The sequence below is a fragment of the Oncorhynchus masou genome, chromosome 28 (genome assembly GCF_036934945.1).
Source record: "Oncorhynchus masou masou isolate Uvic2021 chromosome 28, UVic_Omas_1.1, whole genome shotgun sequence".
NCBI classification, from domain to species: domain Eukaryota; kingdom Metazoa; phylum Chordata; class Actinopteri; order Salmoniformes; family Salmonidae; genus Oncorhynchus; species Oncorhynchus masou.
Window position 1 is genome coordinate 70,551,872 of NC_088239.1, and position 21,575 is coordinate 70,573,446.

General features: G+C 40.9%; 2 protein-coding genes across 8 annotated transcripts in view; one reads left to right on the top strand and one right to left on the bottom strand.

The window, feature by feature from the left end:
• Positions 1–18,827, top strand: part of LOC135518173 (1-acyl-sn-glycerol-3-phosphate acyltransferase alpha-like) — a 29,051-nt gene extending 10,224 nt beyond the window's left edge. The window contains exons 3-6 of one of the 2 annotated variants that reach the window (XM_064943127.1): positions 13,045–13,220; positions 13,573–13,689; positions 14,259–14,331; positions 14,514–18,827. In XM_064943127.1, coding sequence (XP_064799199.1) covers positions 13,045–13,220; positions 13,573–13,689; positions 14,259–14,331; positions 14,514–14,680 — 533 coding nt within the window. In that variant the 3' untranslated portion in view covers positions 14,681–18,827. The remainder of the gene's footprint in view (positions 1–13,044; positions 13,221–13,572; positions 13,690–14,258; positions 14,332–14,513) is intronic. The other variant, XM_064943128.1, reaches the window with a different exon arrangement.
• Positions 18,828–19,257: 430 nt separating this feature from the next.
• The window catches only part of egfl7 (EGF-like-domain, multiple 7), a 28,945-nt gene continuing 26,627 nt past the window's right edge, over positions 19,258–21,575 (bottom strand). For all 6 annotated transcript variants that reach the window (XM_064943121.1, XM_064943122.1, XM_064943125.1 and 3 more), the window contains 3 exons: positions 21,268–21,344; positions 20,029–20,191; positions 19,258–19,879 (listed from right to left, as the gene is read on the bottom strand). In XM_064943121.1, the coding sequence (XP_064799193.1) occupies positions 19,860–19,879; positions 20,029–20,191; positions 21,268–21,344 (260 nt within the window). In that variant the 3' untranslated portion in view covers positions 19,258–19,859. The remainder of the gene's footprint in view (positions 19,880–20,028; positions 20,192–21,267; positions 21,345–21,575) is intronic.

Consider the following 21,575-nt stretch of genomic DNA (forward strand, 5'->3'; position numbering starts at 1 on the left):
CCAACCTCCCATAACAGATAATCTACTGAACTACTGCTCCACCTGCTGATCCCAATTCTCATGAACAACCCCGACCTTCTGTCCCTGGCTTCGCACCCCATGAACAACCTGGCTTACTGTCCCTAGCTTCCCTCCTCATGAACGCACTTATTACGCACAGCAGTATTTCGGTGAAATGCATCTTCAGCTGTTTATTTATCCAATGTCATGGAGAATAAGTCAAGGAAAGCTAATTATAAGACTAGATATATACGAATGTAGAAACAATTTTAGAGGAAATTCATCATGAAAGTGAGACAGATCTGCTTTTTGAAGACTCCATTTTGAAGACTCTGAAACTGAGGCATATTTTTTGAACGGAGAGGACAATGTTTTGGACTGGTAAGTTGCTATCATGCTAATGCTGTTGTTTGAAATTAATATAAAATATTATTTGTGATTGTTTTTGCATTTGATTTGCAATATATAAAGATGTAATGAAATGGTAAAGTTAAAATGGTAAAGTACACGTTAGCTAGTCATTGTGAGTGTCTGTTTGTATGAGAACGACCATAGCGCGCGCGTGTGTATATACACACACACACACACACACACACACACACACACTGCTCAAAATAATAAAGGGAACACTAAAATGACATCCTAGATCTGAATGAATAAAATATTCTTATTAAATACTTTTTTCTTTACATAGTTGAATTATCAATGGAAATCAAATGTATCAACCCATGGAGGTCTGGATTTGGAGTCACACTCAAAATTAAAGTGGAAAACCACACTACAGGCGGATCCAACTTTGATGTAATGTCCTTATAACAAGTCAAAATGAGGCTCAGTAGTGTGTGTGTGGCCTCCATGTGCCTCTATGACCTCCCTACAACGCCTGGGCATGCTCCTGGTGAGGTGGCGGATGGTCTCCTGAGGGATCTCCTCCCAGACCTGGACTAAAGCATCCGCCAACTCCTGGACAGTTTGTGGTGCAACGTGGCGTTGGTGGATGGAACAAGACATGATTTCCCAGATGTGCTCAATTGGATTCAGGTCTGGGGAACGGGCGGGCCATTCCATAGCATTAATGCCTTCCTCTTGCAGGAACTGCTGACACACTCCAGCCACATGAGGTCTAGCATTGTCTTGCATTAGGAGGAACCCAGGGCCAACCGCACCAGCATATGGTCTCACAAGGGGTCTGAGGATCTTATCTCGGTACCTAATGGCAGTCAGGCTACCTCTGGCGAGCACATGGAGGGCTGTGCGGCCCCCCCAAAGAAATGCCACCCCACACCATGACTGACCCACCGCCAAACCGGTCATGGTGGAGGATGTTGCAGGCAGCAGAACGTTCTCCACGGCGTCTCCAGACTCACGTGCTCAGTGTGAACCTGCTTTCATCTGTGAAGAGCACAGGGCGCCAGTGGCCTGTCTCCTGGTAGCGCCTCCATGCTCTGGACACTACGCTGACAGACACAGCAAACCTTCTTGCCACAGCTCGCATTGATGTCCCATCCTGGATGAGCTGCACTACCTGAGCCACTTGTGTGGGTTGTAGACTCCGTCTCATGCTACCACTAGAGTGAAAGCACCGCCAGCATTCAAAAGTGACCAAAACATCAGCCAGGAAGCATAGGAACTGAGGTGGTCTGTGGTCACCACCTGCAGAACCACTCCTTCATTGGGGGTGTCTTGCTAATTGCCTATAATTTCCACATGTTGTCTATTCCATTTGCACAACAGCACGTGAAATGTATTGTCAATCAGCGTTGCTTACTAAGTGGACAGTTTGATTTCATAGAAGTGTGATTGACTTGGAGTTGCATTGTGTTGTTTAAGTGTTCCCTTTATTTTTTTGAGATATATATATATATATATATATAAATAAAATGGTATTGTGTAGAATGCAAACCCATACATCTCAACACAGCCAGCATGCTTCCTCCAATCAGTCTACATTAGAGGGAGCATCAAGGAGCTTGCTTGCTACAGCACCACTGCACCAAGCCCTGTCCCTTCTGCTCCTGCCACAAGTGTTCATCTGCCCAAATATATTTGTGCATGCATGGATGTGCCTAAGGGCCAAAAGGGCACAGCATGGAGGTGTTGCTGTGTTGTTTGCAAGATAAAGTATCCCATCACATGCACCACATGCTCAGCGGCCCTCTGCTTTACATCAGAAAGAGACTGCTATGGCATCTGGCATCAGCAGCAGAATAGTGTTGGTGGGGTTATATGGCAATGTGGGTGGGTACTAGGGTCAGTATGTTATCTGGAGTACTTTTCCTGTCTTATCCGGTGTCTTGTGTGAATTTAAGTCTGCTCTCTCTTTCTCTCCTTCTTTCTCTCGGAGGACCTGAGCCCTTGGACCATGCTTCCGGACTACCTGCCATGATGACTCCGTGCTGTCCCCAGTCCACCCGGCCTTGCTGCTGTTCCAGTTTCAACTGTTCTGCCTGTGGCTATGGAACCCTAAACTGTTTATTTTTACTCTTGAGGTGCTGTCCTGTTGCACCCTCTACAACCACTGTGATCTCCACCTGGCACAGCCAGAAGAGGACTGGCCACCCCTCATAGCCTGGTTCCTCTCTAGGTTTCTTCCTAGGTTTATGCCTTTCTAGGGGGTTATTCCTAGCCACCGTGCTTCTACACCTGCATTGCTTGCTGTTTGGGGTTTTAGGCTGGGGCTATATAAATAGATTTGATTTGATAGAGGACTGAGGGTCTTCCAAATATTGAAAGTGTGTAAATAGTTACCCATGTTATTTTGAAAGTGTGTGTGTGTGTATATATATATATATATTTTATCAATTTTTTTTTCCCTCCATTTTTTTGGGGGGGGGGGGTGTTAGAATACCATTTTGGTGTTTTGTATATAGTTATTTGTTTCAAAATGTATACCTTCACCAATTTGGCCACTTGGGTACATTTGGGCTACTCGTGTGGGACACCTGGGTGATTTCATGATAAATGTCATGTAGCACACTCATTTTGGACGTTATCATTCTGAAACTTTGCAAGTATTGTTGCCCCCTTTCTATTTTTCACTGAAATTGTCCCCATCATATCTGAATGTTTGTTTTATCTTGTTCATTTGAAAGATGATGATATAAAAAATGTATGTTTTTTCCATTGTTTTATCGAAACCAGATCTATTTTGTTATATTCTCCTACATTCAATTCACATGTACACAAACTTCAGAGTGTTTTCTTTCAAATGGTACCAAGAATATGCATATCCTTGGTTCTGTGCCTGAGCTACAGGCTGTTAGATTTGGGTATGTCTTCAGGCGTTTAATGCATTCAATTTATTATTAGTCATTTACAGTTGTCATTGTCGGAGTGGACACGTTGTTTGCAGAGCACACAACCTAGGCTCCACAAGTTTTTATTTCATTCCATTTACGAGTTGTCAATTTATGAATTGTTTAGTTTTGGAGCGCTCCTCTCAATGTTGAGTAAGGACGCGTACTTGATTTATGTGCAGAAGTAGGCCTAGGCTACCTAGTATGTATGTTTATAGATGTGCCCATTTGGGGATCTGATAGTATTTCTGAGTGTCTTGACTCACCACCACTAATGAGCTTTGGCGCTTCTTGAAGTAATTTCTTCACATCAAACGGCAAATAAACAAAATATGTTTTTACATCCATTGAGAATGACAATAGTTCTTCGATGTAGCCTATGTGAACCTTTCCAGTCCTCTCCCCTTTTCAAAAAACCACTCCGGGTGAAAGGGGGAAAGAAAGTCCTGCTCTGATCTAGTGGAAAGTCCTAAGAGGCCCAGCTGTTTTACTTCTTATCCCTTGCGCTAATAGCCTACAGCTGTGTCTGTCTGGATCTCACTGGTTCTGGAAACTCTGAGGTGCCAGAATATTCTATACAATGCTGTAAGTTTGTTAGTGCAAGCTTGTGGTTGGACCAGCTAGTTGTTAAAGTGAACATCCTTTTCGGTGAAATTTACCGTTTTGAATCCAAATTTGGTGACCTACGTGATTCGTCTAGATCCGATGAGAAAAGTTCGGGAGGGGGTCTTTGGATCACTACTGGCTGTAAACGAACGAGTGATGTGCTTTTGTAAGCGATACTGTCTGTATCCAAGGCTCAGCCAATCCTTCACATAACTGAATGCAGCGCGCGGCTGAAAAGAGCAGACAACCAATTTGCTAATTACAGAATCAGCGAGCGCTCTGGAAAGACCGCAGTCGGGTGTAAAGGCAGTTTGCCCAACGATAACGAAGAGGTAGGTGAGAAGCCTGACCAAGGAGATGGGGATGAGAAGGTGATGAAGTGTACTTCATGAGCTGTGACCGAAAAACAACTGGCATTTGGAAAGTTTGAGGTTATGGAGAAAGTGTGGTGGAACAAGAATTGTTCGCACTGTTAAGTATCTTGCTATAGTAGCTGGATCAAATTCTCTGTTAGCTAGCCAGAGAAATATTGAGCAACATCAAGTAATTGAGTTTATTGTGTGAAATTAGCTGGCTAATAAAGTCTGACAGCTAGCTAGCTAGCGTTAGTAACCTAACCAATTTGCTATAGTATTAACGTTAACTGGTATACAACTCCTTGCCGTTCCTCAAGTTTTAACGCGTTAGTTGCTTCCTGCTTGGACCCTGGCAATTTGTGTAAAATGTTAACTAGCGAACGAACTATCTGAACTAATGTTTCCCCTCTAATTTTCAGAATGAGAGCATGAGGTGAAAGTGAGGTCGTTGCTTGTTAAACAAATGGATTCAGGGATAAAGTGTAGCTGGAGCTGGGCCTGGCTTATGCTGGATGCCAATAGAGGTGAAAGAAACGCCACACACTTTCCTTCTTTCAATATAGTGGATAAAAAGCGGTATGCCAGGTGTACTCTCTGCCTGAAAGAGATCAATTATGCCAACAAAGGGTATCATGCTCCACTGGCAGACAGATGTCCACAGGCAGAAAGTGTACAATGTAATAACGTGCAGTGTAGCCCAACGATATTGCTTTTGTTGTGTTGAACCTGAAAGTAACACCTTTGGGATTTGAGGGGGATTATTACATTTTTTTACTCTGAATGTTATTTTTGTATACATGTAGCCTTGTGCACTTGATCAATGTCTATAGTTGCCACTATAATAGAGCAAAAAATGTAATGCCTGTTTGTTTCATTCTATTTTTAAGATGTTTTTTTCCCCAAGTGCAATATTTAGATGTGTGTGTGTGTGTGTGTGTGTGTGTGTGTGTGTGTGTGTGTGTGTGGTCACAAACATTCTATTATAAAGGCTGTCATGTCTAACTGCAATATTACTGTGTTTGTTTTCAAGACTTGAGTGTCATTTGCAGTGAAGTCTAGGCAACAAATAACATTGGATTGCTTTCCCTACATTTTTTAGCTGTGAGTTCGGTTCACATTAACCACTTTTTATGTTACACACATACTGATGATGTAGATCATATTCTTTGTTTAATTAGTTAAAACCTAGGATTTGTTTGCATGTTTCAGTGTGAAAAAAAAGTGTCACCTTTTTGGGCCCTCACCAGTTTGCATTCCTGGGTAAGAAAAATTGGCACTCCAAATGGGAAAAGGTTGCCGAACCCTGGTGTAGCCTATTAGCGGCCACTTCAGTAGCCTAATGACAGAATCTGCGAAGGCAGGCAGCAGCTGGAAGAGGTGGGTCGGGAACAGGTTTTTTTTCTTCTGGTTTGGCTATCTTGATTTCTGGCTCCCTCTTGAGTCCTTTGTGTGTCTGATTTAAATAATGATGCCTGCTTAACTTCTTGAAACTCCCCATCCCGGATCCGGGATCGTGACTAAAGCCTCAGGCTCATTAGCATAACGCAACGTTAACGATTTCTGAAAATCGCAAATAAAATTAAAATAATGCGTTTGCTCTCAAGCTTAGCCTTTTCTTAACAACACTGTCATCTCAGATTTTCAAAATATGCTTTTGAACCATAGAAATTGACTAATTTGTGTAAGAGTATGCAAAGCTAGCATAGCATTTTGTGTAGCATGTAGCACGCAACATTTTCACAAAAGCCAGATAACCAAATAAATAAAATCATTAACTTTGAAGAGCTTCGGATGTTTTCAATGAGGAGACTCTCAGTTACATAGCAAATGTGCAGTTTTTCAAAAAATATTATTTGTGTAGGACAAATCGCTCCGTTTTGTTCACGTTTGGCTATGAAAAAACCCTGTATACAGTTATAGCCTGAAGCTCATTAGCATAATGTAACGTTAACGATTTCTGAAAATCGCAAATAAAATGAAAATAATGCATCTGCTCTCAAGCTTAGCCTTTTCTTAACAACACTGTCATCTCAGATTTTCAAAATATGCTTTTGAACCATAGAAATTGACTAATTTGTGTAAGAGTATGCAAAGCTAGCAATGCATTTTGAATAACATGTAGCACGCAACATTTTCACAAAAACCAGATAACCAAATAAATAAAATCATTTACCTTTGAAGAGCTTCTGATGTTTTCAATGAGGAGACTCAGTTACACACCAAATGCGCAGTGTTTCCTGAAAGCGTCTGTGTGTAGGAGAAATCGTTCCGTTTTCTACATTGCGCCTGGCTACTGAAACGAACCGAAAATGCAGTCACCTACAACGTAAAACTTTTTCCGGATTAACTACATAATATCGACCGAAACATGGCAAACGTTGTTTGGAATCAGTCCTCAAGGTGTTTTTTCACATATCTCTTCATTGACATGCAGTTCGTGGAAGCTTGCTTTACTCTCTGTATTGTTTGGAAAAATACTGGCAGGTGACTTTTGCGCACCAATTTCGGCGCAGGACACCGGGCGGACACGTGGTAAATGTGGTCTCTTCTGGTCAATCTTCCAATGATCTGCCTACAAATACGTCACAATGCTGCAGACACCTTGGGGAAACGACAGAAAGGGCAGACTCATTCCTCTTGCGTTCACAGCCATATAAGGAGATCATGACAAACAGAGCCTCAAAAATCCTTGTCATTTCCTGGATGCCATCTCATCTTGGTTTTGCCTGAAGCTCACGTTAAAAGGCACGCACAGAGAAGATCTTTGTATTTCTGGACACGTCAGAGTGTTTTCTTTCGAACAGTAGCAATTATATGCATAGTCGAGCATCTTTTTGTGACAAAATATCTTGTTTAAAACGGGAACGTTTTTCATCCAAAAATGAAATTGCGCCCCTAGAGTTCCAACAGGTTAAAGCATCAGACAAGCTCCGTAGCCTACATATAGTTGATTTTATTAAAATGCATAGGGTGTGTTTACATATCGAAAAATACAAGTTTAATTTTTGAACAGGCGATTCGTCGAAGGAGCAGACGACTCTTGGTCGACCAAGATTTTTTTTTTTTGTCGGCGACAGCCCTACAACTCGCAACAAGGCATGGCGACTTGACCCAGTACCAAATTCCAGACCAATCAAATGCAAAACTTTACTGATTGTAATCAGCCACCTCAAACAAATACAGGTCTGTACAGTGTGACCATTTTACTCGCCTATGTGCCTAAATATTTTTGCTGTGCGACCTGAAATTGATTTAGGAGCACCATTCTAGCTTTAAAGGGTAGGTAGCATGAGTTTTTACCCACCAATGTAATAGTGTGGTCAAAGACGTAGTAACTTAGTTATAGTCATGATCTGGTTACCTATAAGTACAAACCTAGGTATGTTTTGGGGTTATTACATTAACTTATTTCCAGATAATTTCTAAACTACCCACAATGCACTATTTCTCAACGTCGTATGGAAGATCTACTGTGGCTACATAGTTCGTAGGTTAGCTTGGTAGCTAGCTCAAGGTGGCTTACGTTAGCATGCTATTTATGGCTTTGAGGCTGTTATCTAGTGGGAACCCGTTAGTAAGGCAGGCTCTGGTGCTATCTTGCCATGAGTTCAAAATGTAAGAGAATCATGCCTGCTTTCTCTTTGTGTAGTACCTCGTCTGTTTTCCTTTTTGTTTTAACTTTTCGGCATGTTCTCTGTGAAGTGGGCTATGGGAGTTTTGTAGATTTTTCTACCTTGGGTTGGTGCTGGCGCATGTTTGTGCAACGGTATCTTATCAGAGAGAAATAGGCTGGATATGTTGGCTGGATAGCTAGCTAGCTACATGAAGTAATGGTCAGTGTTTCCAGGTGACCAACACTTTGGTTCCTACCCTGTCAATAATTCCTCCCTCGTTTATTCATTGGTCCTCCCCACGATATTCCAACTATTTAATTAGAATAATCATATTTACAACAGATCACCAATTAACTAGGAATGTATATTTTTTGCCAACATGTGTGGAAATGATAATAGAAATGCAGCGAATGATTGAAAATGCTGAATATATATTTTTTTGTTGGAGTTGGATTAAAAAGTATATATGGAGAAAGCCCCATTTAATAATTTGTGAACAATTTATACAGCATATTTAGAACTTTTTATTATTCAGTCACCACTAGCCAGCCTCCGCCCAGTACCCTGCCCTGAACTTAGTCACTGTTACTAGCTGGCTACCACCTACTCTACTCTGCACCTTAGACTGCTGCCCCTATGTACCTAGTCATTGAACACTGGGGACTTTAATAATGTTAACATACTGTTTTACCCACTTCAGCAAGTATTCATAACCCTTGACTTCTTCCACATTTTGTGTTACATTCTGAATTTCAAATGATTCAATTTTTCCCCCAGCCATCTGCACACTACCTCATAATGACGAAGTGAATACAGAAATATCTAATTTACATAAGTATCGACACCCCGGAGTCAATGCTTTGTAGAAGCACATTTGGCAGCAACTACAGCTTTGAGTCGTCTTGGGTATGTCTGTATCAGCTTTGCACATCTGGATTTCCTCCCATTTTTCAAGCTCTGTTACGTTGTATGGGGTGATTAGCAATCTTGAAGTCTTTCCACAGATTTTTAATGGGATTCAAGTCTGGGCTTTGGCTGGGCCACTCAAGGACTTTCACATTCTTGTTCTGAAGCAATTCCAGCATTGCTTTGGCTGTGTTGCTTGTGGTCATTGTCCTGTTGGAATGCAAATCTTGGCCCCAGTCTAAAGTTTTTTGCACTATGAAACAGGTTCTCATCTAGGATTTGGCTGGATCTTCATTATTTCCTCTGGCCTTACCAGTCTCCCAGTCCCTGCTGCTGAAAAGCGTCCACATAGCATGATGCTGCTACTACCACGCTTCATGGGTTTTCTCCAGACATTGCGCTTTGCATTCAGGCCAAATAGTTACATTTTTGTCTCATAAGACCACAGGCATTTTTGCCTTATCTTGCGTGCTGTCATGTATTTTTCTCAGGGGTGGCTTCTGTCTGGCCACTTTCCCATAAAGTCCAAGTGCTGTAGAGACTGTTGTCCTTCTGGCAGGTTCTCCCATCTCAGCCAAACAGCTCTGTAGTTCTGTCAGTGGTCATTGGGTTCTTGGTCACCTCCCTGACCAAGGTCCTTCTTGCCCGGTTGCTCAGTTTGGTCTGAAGGCCAGCTCTAGGCACACTACCGGGGTCGGGTTAACACAGGATTCTGTGTTTATCGTGCATAAGAAATATATTGCTGCATTTTGTAAACGCAGATCTAAAATGCTTCTTGTGATTTCTGCTTGGCATTATACACATTTGCACTCTGAGAATTCACGAACATGCAGACAGCGCTCACACATCAAAGTTATTTTCTCGGTGTAGCCTACTTTACTCTGGTAAATGCAAGATTAACTTTAAGAAAAACCATTAGGAAATGTAGCTGGCTACATTCTGTCTATGATAAACGTTGTACATTTGTTGGCCTTGCATAGTTTTAGCAAAAAAGACCTTGCTTTTTCATTGTTAGCTCATTTACTTGTGTAGCTGCTAGGCAAATAGCATTGCACTTCTGTTGTCATCTGATGAAAATTATTTATTTTTTCTGCCTTATGTGTTGCGCTAATGCATTTTTTTGTGAAGGAGAACATTAGTTGCACGCTCCTGATCACACTTGAATTCTAACATAAAGCGCATGTGAAATGTTTTTTTAAAGATCTGCATTTTGAAAATGCTCTGGAAATGTGTATACCCTTCCCCAGATATGCATAATTACAATCTCGTAGATCTGCGGACAGTTCCCTGGACTTGGTATAGTTTCTGCTCTGACATGCGCCATCAACTGTGGGACCTTATGTAGATGGGTATGTTTCTTTCTAATTCATGTCCAAGCAATTGAATTGGCGACAAGTGGATCTCAAGGATGATCAAAGGAAATTAGATGCACCTGAATTCAATTCGGAGTGTCATATCAAAGGGGTGGGAGAACTTAACTAAGATTTCTATATTTCATTTTGAAAAAATGTATATTTTGTCACTTTGTCATGAGGTATTGTGTGTAGATGGGTGAGATTTAAAACATATATTTGATCAATTTTGAATTCAGGCTATTAAACAACCATGTGGAATAAGTCCAGGGGAATGAATACTTTCTGAAGGCCTTGTATATACTGTATTCTAGTCAAGGCTCATCCTATATAGCTACTGTTGTACACACCTTGTCAATTCATCTTTTTTCTACACACACACAATCATACAGTGCATTTGGAAAGTATTCATACTCCTTGACTTTTTCCACACTGTTGCGTTACAGCCGTATTCTAAAATTGATTAAATATAATGTTTTCCTCAACAATCTACACACAATACCCCATAATGAAAAAGCGAAAACAGGTTTTTATACATTTTTGCAAATGTATTAAATAAACATACTTTTATTGGGTCACAAGGGCAATACGATCATAAAAATAAAATATTACCCTTTTACATTTGTTTTGTAACTTACACATCCCCATTCCAAACATGCTCCAATGTTGGACAACCCACAATATATAAGGTATCAGTCAAAGGTTTGGGCACACCTACTCATTCAAGGGTTTTTCCTTATTTTTCCTGTTTTCTACACTGTAGAAGAGTAGTGACGACATCAAAACTATTAAATAACACACATGGAATCATGTATTAACCAGAAAAGTGTTAAACAAATCAAAATATATTTGAGATTCTTCAAAGTAGCCACCCTTTGCCTTGATGACAGCTTTGCACACTCTTGGCATTCTCTCAACCAGCTTCACCTGGATTGCTTTAACAACCGTCTTGAAGTAGTTACTACATATGCTGAGCACTTGTTGGCTGCTTTTCCTAAACTCGGTGGTCCAACTCATCCCAAACCATCTCAATTGGGTTTGATCTCTGCAACATGGTTGCCATGAAAAATCTTTGAATGAGTAGGTGTTCAAACTTTTGGCTGGTACTGTATGTGAACATCAGATGCAAATCTGTATTCCCAGTCACATGAAATCCATAGACTAAGGCCTAATGAATTTATTTAAATTGAATGATTTCTTTATATGAACTGTGTAACTCAGTAAATTGAAATTGTTGTATGTTGCATTTATTTATGTTCGGTGTACATATTTTTATGCCATGGCATTGTTGAATACTTTTTTTCAGATTTGCTTGAAGTGCATTCTAGAGCATGCACTATTTTCTTCTACCATACAGTATATCAAGAACAGAATAATTGAATGGCAATAGTTCATTGTCCCCGGCAAGTGTACACATTTCTGGGACAAATGTGACATTGTACCATGGCTATAATTTAAGAGTCTGGAATATGTAAGGGATAATCAACAAGGGGCTATGCATCCTCTGGAAAGTAATGCAACTCTTTGGATGGTTAGATCCACTCCGTTAGTACGTTGTGGAACAAACCTTCTACGTTCATTATTTTCCATAAAACACACACACCCTCATTGATAATCCCTTACATATTCCAGACTCTGACATTGCTCCTTCTGATGTTTCTTAATTTCTTTTTATTTTGGGGATTTGTTTGTATTCTTAGGTGTTACTGCACTGTTGAAGATAGAAACATAAGCATTTCGCTGCACCTTTTGATAGTATGTGTACGTGACCAATAACATTTTGATGAATTTGTTTTTAATGCACAGTGGTCTGTTTATTAGACTTGGGCCTTTAAGGCCTAACACGGAACCCAAACCGGCAATCGTGCATCCATTTATTTTGTCCCCCTACACCAAACGCGATCACGACACGCAGTTACATTTAATTTGGGGACAGGACGAAAAGCATTAAACATTTATGGCAATTTAGCTAGTTAGCTTGCACTTGCTAGCTAATTTGTCCTATTTAGCTAGCTTGCTGTTGCTAGCTAATTTGCCCTTGGATATAAACATTAAGTTGTTATTTTACCTGAAATGCACAAGGTCCTCTACTCTGACAATTAATCCACACATAAAAAGGTCAACCCAATCGTTTCTAGTCATCTCTCCTCCTTACAGGCTTTTTCATCTTTAAACTTATATAGTGATTGGCATCTAAACTGTCATAGTATTAATGTCATAGTATTACCATGACGACCGGCAACACAGTTCGTCTTTCAAACACCCACGTGGGTATAACCAATGAGGAGATGGCACGTGGGTACCTGCTTCTATAAACCAATGAGGAGATGGGAGAGGCAGGACTTGCAGCACAATCTGCACCAGAATTAGAAAGGACTTCTATCTTAGCCCTTGGCAACGCAGACGCTCGCGAGCAGTGCGGGTGCAATAATTGAATAAGAGATTTCTACATTTATTTTGCCACGCTCGCGCAAGCAACGTGAGCGGTGTAGTCAGGGCATTAGTCTCATTCCAAATCATTCAGTGGTGTCAATGAAATGCTTGTACAAAACTGTTAATTCAGTTACATGCATGGTTGGTTCTTACGTTTTAGATTCAACCCCACATTATGAAGATTTCATACAGATGAAATATCCCAGCAATCAGATCTAAAAGATCCTTGAATGCTTCATTTACACAGGCAGCCCAATTTTTATATTTTTTCCACTGACCAATCAAAACACATCTTTTCACATCAGCACTTTTTCAGTGCTGATCTGAGTGGTCCAAAGACTAATTAGTGAAAAAATATTGGGCTGCCTGTGTAAATGCCTGACAGATCTAATAGTCTAGATCTTCTCGAAGATCATGTTCTCCCTCAGGTCTAATAGAGGTCCTGTAACAGATCCACTAACAGATCCTTTCCAACCCCCAGGTCTAATGGAGGTCCTCCCAGATCGCTGCACCATGGTTGCCAAGAAGGAGCTGGTGTACGCTGGCACTGTGGGCATCGTGTGCTGGCTGGGCGGCATAGTCTTCATCAACCGCAAGAAGACAAGAGACGCCAAGAGTGTCATGGCCGGAGCTGCCAAGACCATGCTGGATGACCAGGTAAATCAACGGGACTAATCTATTGGGCCAGATTAATTCGGAAACCCGCGCTGTGCTCTGGAGCCTTCCAATCTAACGACTAACTCCATTCTGAAAGCCCAATAATGTATGATGTCAGGGAGTGACATACTGTTAGATCATAAAAATTAATTAAACAAATTAATTTCATACCCAATCCAGTATATCCTGAAACTTAACCCAAGTTTGAATACTTGATACAAAATTCTTGATTTTTTTTCCATGTTTATTTCTGGTTTAGGGTCCAGAACTTTCTCCACCACTGATATTTAAATACTGTTTCTATGCTTCCACATAGACCTCACCTTTGACCCCTAACCTTTGCCCCTTGTAGATCCGTCTGTGGGTGTTCCCGGAGGGTACGCGGAACCAGAGGGGTGACCTGCTGCCCTTCAAGAAGGGAGCCTTCCACCTGGCAGTGCAAGCGCAAGTGAGCCACAGGGCCATGTGTGTGCGTGCATGCCTCTATTCCAGTGTTCACAAGGGGGACCTAACAACCTAGCATGGAGACTGACTGAACATGTTATGAATTGCAGAGGACATTTTCACTACCTTTGGCACAGATGGAAGACAAAGGGAGTAAGAGAGACTGAGTGAAGCAAAGACCGAGGGAGCAATACAGTGGTAGAGAGAGACCCAGAGAGCCTAATGGAAAGGGTTTCTAAGGTTATAGATGGGTGATATCGGATGAGTGTTGGGGAGAATGAAAGACTGAGGAAGGGAGACAGGTGAAATAAATGTAAAGAATAACGTTACATGAAACAGAGCCAGACCGACATCGCAGGTTCACTCCAGGTTATGACGTGTTGAAGTGTGTGTTTATTGTACAGTCTGTCTGTGTAGCCTGTATTCAATGTAGGCCTTGTGCACCTGCATGCTCAAAGGATGTGTATCAGTGGATACTTGTTGGTTTGTGGTCTTGGAAATAATAGTGATATTTTGGTACCCTGGGCTTAAATCGAATGTGGAACGAACTGTCATGGTAATTCTATTTCTTTCTTGCTTCTGTCTCTGTTCCAGGCTCCTATCATTCCCATCGTGTTCTCCTCCTACAGTAACTTCTATCTACGGAAAGAAAAGCAGTTCAACTCGGGTACAGATGTTTGTAGTTCATATTGAAAAGGTGTTATCCACAGCTACTCTTGACATTAATGGCTTATGATATTATTTATCGAAAGAAGTTGTCCTTTGCTTCCATGCAGACACGATGATGAGGGTTGTTGTGATGATGTTTACGATGATATTGATATTTATGCTATGCTATGCTCTAACAAGGGACCATCACACTGAAGATCCTTCCGAAGATTGAGACGAAGGGCATGACGTCAGACAACGTGGCCGACCTCTCCGACAAGTCCTACGACCTCATGCGCTCCGTCTTCCTAGACATCTCTGGCTCTGCCCCCGTAACCCAGAGCAACGGGCCCTCCTTGCACCACTAAACATGAACAACCTCCCTCCTCATTTTCCTGTCCAAGACACCAAACTCTTTCCCCCCCCTTCTCTCCCCTCCACATCGTCCCAACTCCTTACCTACCTACTTACAAATTAAGTCAAATATATTGGCACCCTCGCACTTTACAATGGCGCAGAATGTTTTGTTTTCTCTTTTCAAAACTGGTTGAATGGATATGTCTTTCCCTTAAGGCACCTGCAACTTACCACGGGTGAGAGAAATGACACCGTAAACAAGATAATTGCTTCCAACAAACCAAATTATTTTTTTATAATTTAGTCCAGGCTATCTTTTTTACTTTGAAGTGAACGATCTCAATTTTTGAAGAAAAAATGTATTGGTCCTGTGCAGTTGTAAATAAAACAACTTCATGTGTGAACACAATGTTTTTAAATGTCAACTTATCTTAAAAAACATAGTGAATCATGCAAGGGTGCCAATATATTTGAGTGTATCTCTACCAGGACAGAACGCACACACCAGGTCTACGTCATGAACTCTTCTCTGCTTTCTGATGTATTGGCCTGGTCCAGTTTGGTTCTGGTTGGTTCCTGGTCTGACCTAGCCCAGTACATTCCAGCCCTGACCGCTCACTGCAGCAGGTTAGAGCGGCATGGATGTGATGTGGGTTCATCATGCATTCCTTTTGGATTGCTCTGTTGCCCAGCATTTTGTTTTGTTTGTCTGTTTTTAAGTGGCTTTATGGTTGTCTGATTTTATGGCAGTAGATGTGCTTTCTCTGGTTTCCCTCTCCCTTCCTCCGGCTTGACTTTAGATTTTCGTAAATGTCGCCAGTGGATATTTATACCTTCTTCTGGTGCTGCCTCACCTCTTTTCTTAATGCGCTCTCAGACAATCGCAACACACAACCACCCTGCTTTAACATGCACACAACAGTTCCCCCTGCTCAACACCACATCCCACCCAACCCCAGTGTATCCTCCCCTGTTCTGCATTCCAGCCTATTGTCTCTGTGAAGAACAGGGGGAACGGGGTCTGGAGGACCAGGGGGTCTGGAGGGGAGGTGGAGGGCAACAGAGGAGCGAGACGAGATCAACAGTAGTTGACTTAGGGACTTGTTCCTTATCTGTGTCTCAGTGGAATCCACTCTATATTGTTACTTACTTACATACCGACCACACTGGCATCTCAACCACCTTATCACAATAGCTCAATGATATACTGTACCGTGCTTGATATACTGTACCATGATATAATGTACCATGATATAATGTACCACGCCAAACAACAAGGTATACAACGAAGACAATAACCATCCTCAGTGAATTCATGGACTTTACTGGACTTTCCAAATGTGCATTTTTGTTGTACTACACAGATTTTCTTCATTATTATTTTCTATCCACCTAAGAAATAACCTGCATGTAACATTGAGCAAAGTGTGTTTTTTTTTGCAGCTGTGTTCTATATTTCTCTTTATTTATATCTACATCATATGGTCTTGTGTTAATTTTATTTGTGTCTTAAAGTTCTGTTCTTTGTGCATGGAGAACCTATTTATGATGTATAAAAGGTGATTTTATGAAGTGCAATGTCCAACTGTTCAATCTAAACTGCTCCAAAGTGTAAGAGTTCTAGGATGTATTCATTACATCTTGCAACGGAAACCGTTTTAAGAGCCAAACAAAGCAAATGGAGCAAACTGAATGAAACGGAGGGACCAACTTGAATTTGTCCAATAGGAACTCTGGTTTTGTTGGAAAAAGTGTGCCAGTGCTTTAAAAGTAACACATTGGGAAGTGATCTAGATGTAACACGGGTACATGAGTAACATTTATTTATTAGCTAAGTCTTGTGCATTCTTTGCTTGGCCAAATGTTCCTTATTGTTACATGGCAACTATACTGAACAAAAATATAAATGCAACATGCAACAATTTTAAAGATTTTACTGAATTACAGTTCATAGAAGGAAATCAGGAAATAAGTTCATTAGGCACTAATTTATGGCTTTCACATGACTGGGCAGGGGCATAGGCCCCCCCACTTGGGCGCAAGGCCCAGTCAGTCAATCAGTTTTTCCCCACAAAAGGGCTTTATTACAGACAGAAATACTCCTCAGCACCCCTGCCTCCAGACAACCCCGCAGGTGAGGAAGCCAGATGTGGAGGGCCTGAGCTGTTGTGGTTACACACAGTCTGCAGTTGTGAGCCAGTTGTACGTACTGCCAAATTCTCTAAATTGACACTGGAGGTGGCTTACGGTAGAGGAATTAACATTAAATTCTCAGGCAAGAGCCCTGTTGGACGTTCCTGCAGTCGGCATGCTAATAGCATGTTTCTTCATTTTGACACATCTGTGGTATAGTGTTGTGACAACTGCACATTTTAGAGTGGCCCTTTATTGTCCCCAGCACAAGGTGTACCTGTGTAATGATCACGCTGTTTAATTAGCTTCTTGATATGCCACCTGGCAAGTGTATAAATTACCGTGACAATTTAGAAATGCCCACTAATAGGGATGTAAATCAATTTGTGCTCAATTTGAGAGAAGCTTTTTGTGCCAATGGAACATTTCTGGGATATTTCAGTTCATGACACATGGGACCAACACTTTGCATGTTACATTTATATTTTTGTTCAGTATAGAAGGGCTGCTGTCAGAGTGGTTACCTTAGCTTTATACTTGATAAACTGGTGCTTTTCCTATTAATGGGGAAGAGGGATACACGCATAATCATTACATACTGTGGTTGTCTGACCGATTATGATAAACAGAACTGAGAATATTAAATTTGATGTTTTTAATCGATGGATGGTCTATGATATGTACAACTCTGACTGTGGGGAAAAGGCGCGGTCTATTTTTAAAGGAAGCGAGGAATTGGCTGAATGTTTTTGGCCTTGTATTCAAGGTAGTAATAATAAGGGTTGGGATTGTGAAGTTCGTAAACTTGTGAGAGGTTTTATATTCTGTAATTGATAGACAGATGACTGGAATGACTGAAATAATTTAAATGTATGGCAACGCAGCTTCTTATTATAATTTGTATCCAGATCTTGACATTTTTAATATTCACTGCCTTTACATTAGTTGGCTAAAATGACGTCGCTTGAAGCTTTTTGCCTGTCAAAAACACCAGTCTGAGAATGTATTTCAGGATTATTTGTGTACTACTTATTGCATTTAACTCTTTATTTTTCAAATTTTTTAAACTTTAAGTATAACTTATTTCAATGGAATGTTGTTTTGCATACAGTTGGTTACTGACACATGTCAATGATTAATTGTTTTTATTTAAAATTAAGGTAAAGTAATTGAACACTTAATTTTATCTCCAGCATTTTTCTTTGTTGTGCACCCAAACTTCCTGAGGTACAGGGTTGAGGGTCAATCAATTTAAATTCAGTCAATCCAAAAAAACATCTTCTTCAATTATCCTCAGTGCTTCTCTGAAACATGTTTAATTAGAATTTCAGTTTACTTCCTGAATTGACTGAATTGATTAACTCCAATCCTGTTGAGCCGCTCATGCTGTAGAAGTGAAATCATCTATGCTTTGTCTGGTAATAACCCTGTATACGAGGCCTCTTCATAGTCGATTGGCTACAGTAGCTTTACCTGCTGGGCTTTTGGCTTACTTGGTTCTGAGGAGTAAATCAACTCAAGGCCTGGGCTTTCCTCATCTTTATGTTCTTGAAGGCCAGTACCACCATGTAAGGAATATCGGTCTGAATACATCAAATAAATCTGTGACTTTAATTTTTGTTAATAGAAGTATATATTAACAATAGTAAGCCTTTCATGGTTTTTGTTATCTTAATGCAGTGGTGTCTTTAAAAAAATCTTACAACAGAGGTTTGAATGTTCATCAAAGATGCTACCAAATTGGTTTCAACCAAATGTATACTGTCATTGATTTTTAGACAATGGTCAATAGTTAGCCTATTAATCTTAAGATTACTTTCATGTGTTTTGTAGCTTAACTTTCTAGTGTGTCAGCTAAAAGCGTCATTGACTCAGATGACGATCATATGTTAACTCAACAGGCTCTGCAGCACTACTTTGGAGAGCCTGGTTGGTTGATCTGGCTGTTGTTTACAAAATTATATATAAGATATTGGAGAAAGATTTAAAGTATTCTAAATATGAATAAAGCACTTTTCATGTTGAGTTTGTGGTTATATTTAAAAAGAACAAATCTTATCAAAATATTTTGAATTTCACCAAAGCAATGAAAGTGTAATCTGTTGGCTTTAGATGACTGAAGCATTGAGCTGGCCAAGGCGTCTTGTCTTATGACATCCTGCTGAGCTGTCTTTGTGGCCTAGACGTACACACACGACAACATAGAAGCCCATTGTAGTTGCTGGTTAATATTGACAATGTAGTATTTCTTGATTTCACAGAAATATTGATTAAACATGTTGTTTGAATTCTTTGGAAAATAATGTATTTTTTTCTTAAGGAGCTGTTGTAGAGCTTTATTACTGTTTCTTAACTCTCCATAGAATTGAAATCGGCAACTAGTAATGTGTTCATTGAGTGTTCAAATGAGATCTCTTGTTCTTCCACGTGGAGCAGACACATCCTCTACCAAACATTTTTGATTTAATCAATTTTATTACAAAAAGTTACAAAACAAGGTAAAAAGAAGTAACTAACTATTGTAGCTCTATGAAATAAGCACAAGTAATTCTAACTTAAATACATAAATACAGATGTCCATGCGAAACCCACCATGGGTGACAGTGGACTGATGTGAACCGAAAACATGGAAACCAGATACTTCAGAGTGAAATTGGCAGCTTGAACTTCGACTCTCAGGTAATGTGCTAATGGTAGAATGAGGCCCCTGTAACCGTCACAGGTGGTGGTGCTATATGCTCTTCTATGTCTCCGTAATACAGCAATGACATGAAATGATGCTGTTAGGAGTAAAGGAAAGGGACACTTAAAAGGGTTGTATGTGTCACTGACAGCACATGACATGGTTGCCCATCATAGAGCTAGTGTTCGAGTTAGCCTTTGGGCTGGTATAGGAACAGAAATACACAAACACTGAGTAGGCCTATGTTCTGCTAATTTTCATCCTCATCCTCCCATATCGCTGGGCTGGGGCATTCATTCCTATTGTTATTGTGTTGTGGACTCAGACTTGTGTGGAGATATCTGGTTGGTGAGGGTGACCCAGTCCTGTTGTTTCTAATTCTCTTGGCAGGAACCTTCAGCAACAAAGGACAAATCAATGTTACTATCCATAGTCAACCAAATCACTTCACATCCACTTCAAGCCATTATATGGCCACTTTGTCCTGTCCAACAAGAGGAGTACAATGAAAAAAAGTTTGAAACTTTGTCTTTATCCACTCACAGGTTCCGAGGCGTTCCTCGAGGAAGCCGACCTGTTCGCTGAGCGAGTCGATGCGATCCAGCTGCTGGAAGGAGTGGGACAGGAAGCTGGTTTTCTCAGACACGCCCTCGTCCAGCGACATGGGGAACAGACTGGTGAAAGGGGCCAGGACCAACTGGAGCTTCTGGAGAGGTGAAAAGGGAGGGAGAGAGGAGATGGGGAGAGAGGAGATGAGGAAAGAGATGGGGGAGAGAGGAGAAGTTTGGAAGAGGGAGGCAAGAGAGAGAGGTTTGGAAGAGGGAGGCAAGAGGAAGAGGGAGGTAGGAGAGAGAAGGGAAGAGTGAGGGGAGAGGGAGAGAAGGGCAGTGGCAGGGAGAAAAGATCGTCTGCTAAATGACTTAAATGTAAATGTAAAAGATGAAGGGGTTTAGTATATGTAGTGTATGTGACTAACAGCAACAGAGGATGACAGCAATACAATTTATTTTCCTATTGGCAACAAATCCCAAACACAATCCGTCTCGCCATCACAGCGGTCGCTGTAATGTGAAAGTACTGCTATATTATACGGATCCTCCCATTTCAGCTGCCTGCATCTCCTCATTCACTTTTACTGTAATCCACCGAGCATTAACGACATGACTTCTCATGAAAAACTAAAAAGACGTTTAAAAGGTCACTATGACAGTCTGGCATTTCAAAGGATGCTGGGTTTTGTGAGTGCGTGTGTTCTCTGTTGGTTAACAAAGTTCATGATTACATCTCGAGTGGTATTTGATAATGCACCAGCGTAACAGTCTAACGTGTGTCTGCCTGGCGCTGGCTCAGAGTGGGTGGGAGATGCTAGAGGGGTACTGGTAAGGGTTTAAGGGGGACTTTACAAGGATAGGAAGGGAGAGGGTATGTACGCCTGTTTGTGAGAGAGTGTAAATGTGTGTGTACACGTTTTCCTACTTTATCAGGACCACAATCTCCTGAATGTTCTGAAGTCACCAGAATGTTCTGACAAGTCACTAGAATGTTCTGACAAGGTAGGAAAATAATATATATATTTTTAAATGTCCTGAATTTGTTAAAATGCTATTTTTGGCGTAAAGGTTAGGTTTAGGGTTTGAGGTTAAGGTTAGGTTTAGAGTTTGGGGTTAGGAAAAATAGAATTTTGAATGGGAATACATTTTTACTCCCCAGAAAGTCCTGAAAATTCCCCAAAACAAAGCTGTGTGTGCAGGTGATGGTAGAGAACAGGGGGTGCAGTTGTACCTGCTCCAGCAGCTCTACTCTGTTCTTCAGGCTCTGGACCTCCTCTGTTACGTTCTCAGTCAGCTCATACCCTCCACCTGTAGACAACACACACAATCACACTGTGGATCACCAGTATTTAAGACACCCTCTATCTACACAATGGGGCTGTGTATTGGGAGAAAACTATGAGGTACTACCTGACCTGCTTCAATAAGAACACAGATTTTTATTTTCTGTTGCAAAACGTTTTGCTACAGTGAACCCTACTGAATATGACCCAATAGGGTTAGTTTACAAAGATTTAGGGACAGATAAAATCAAATATT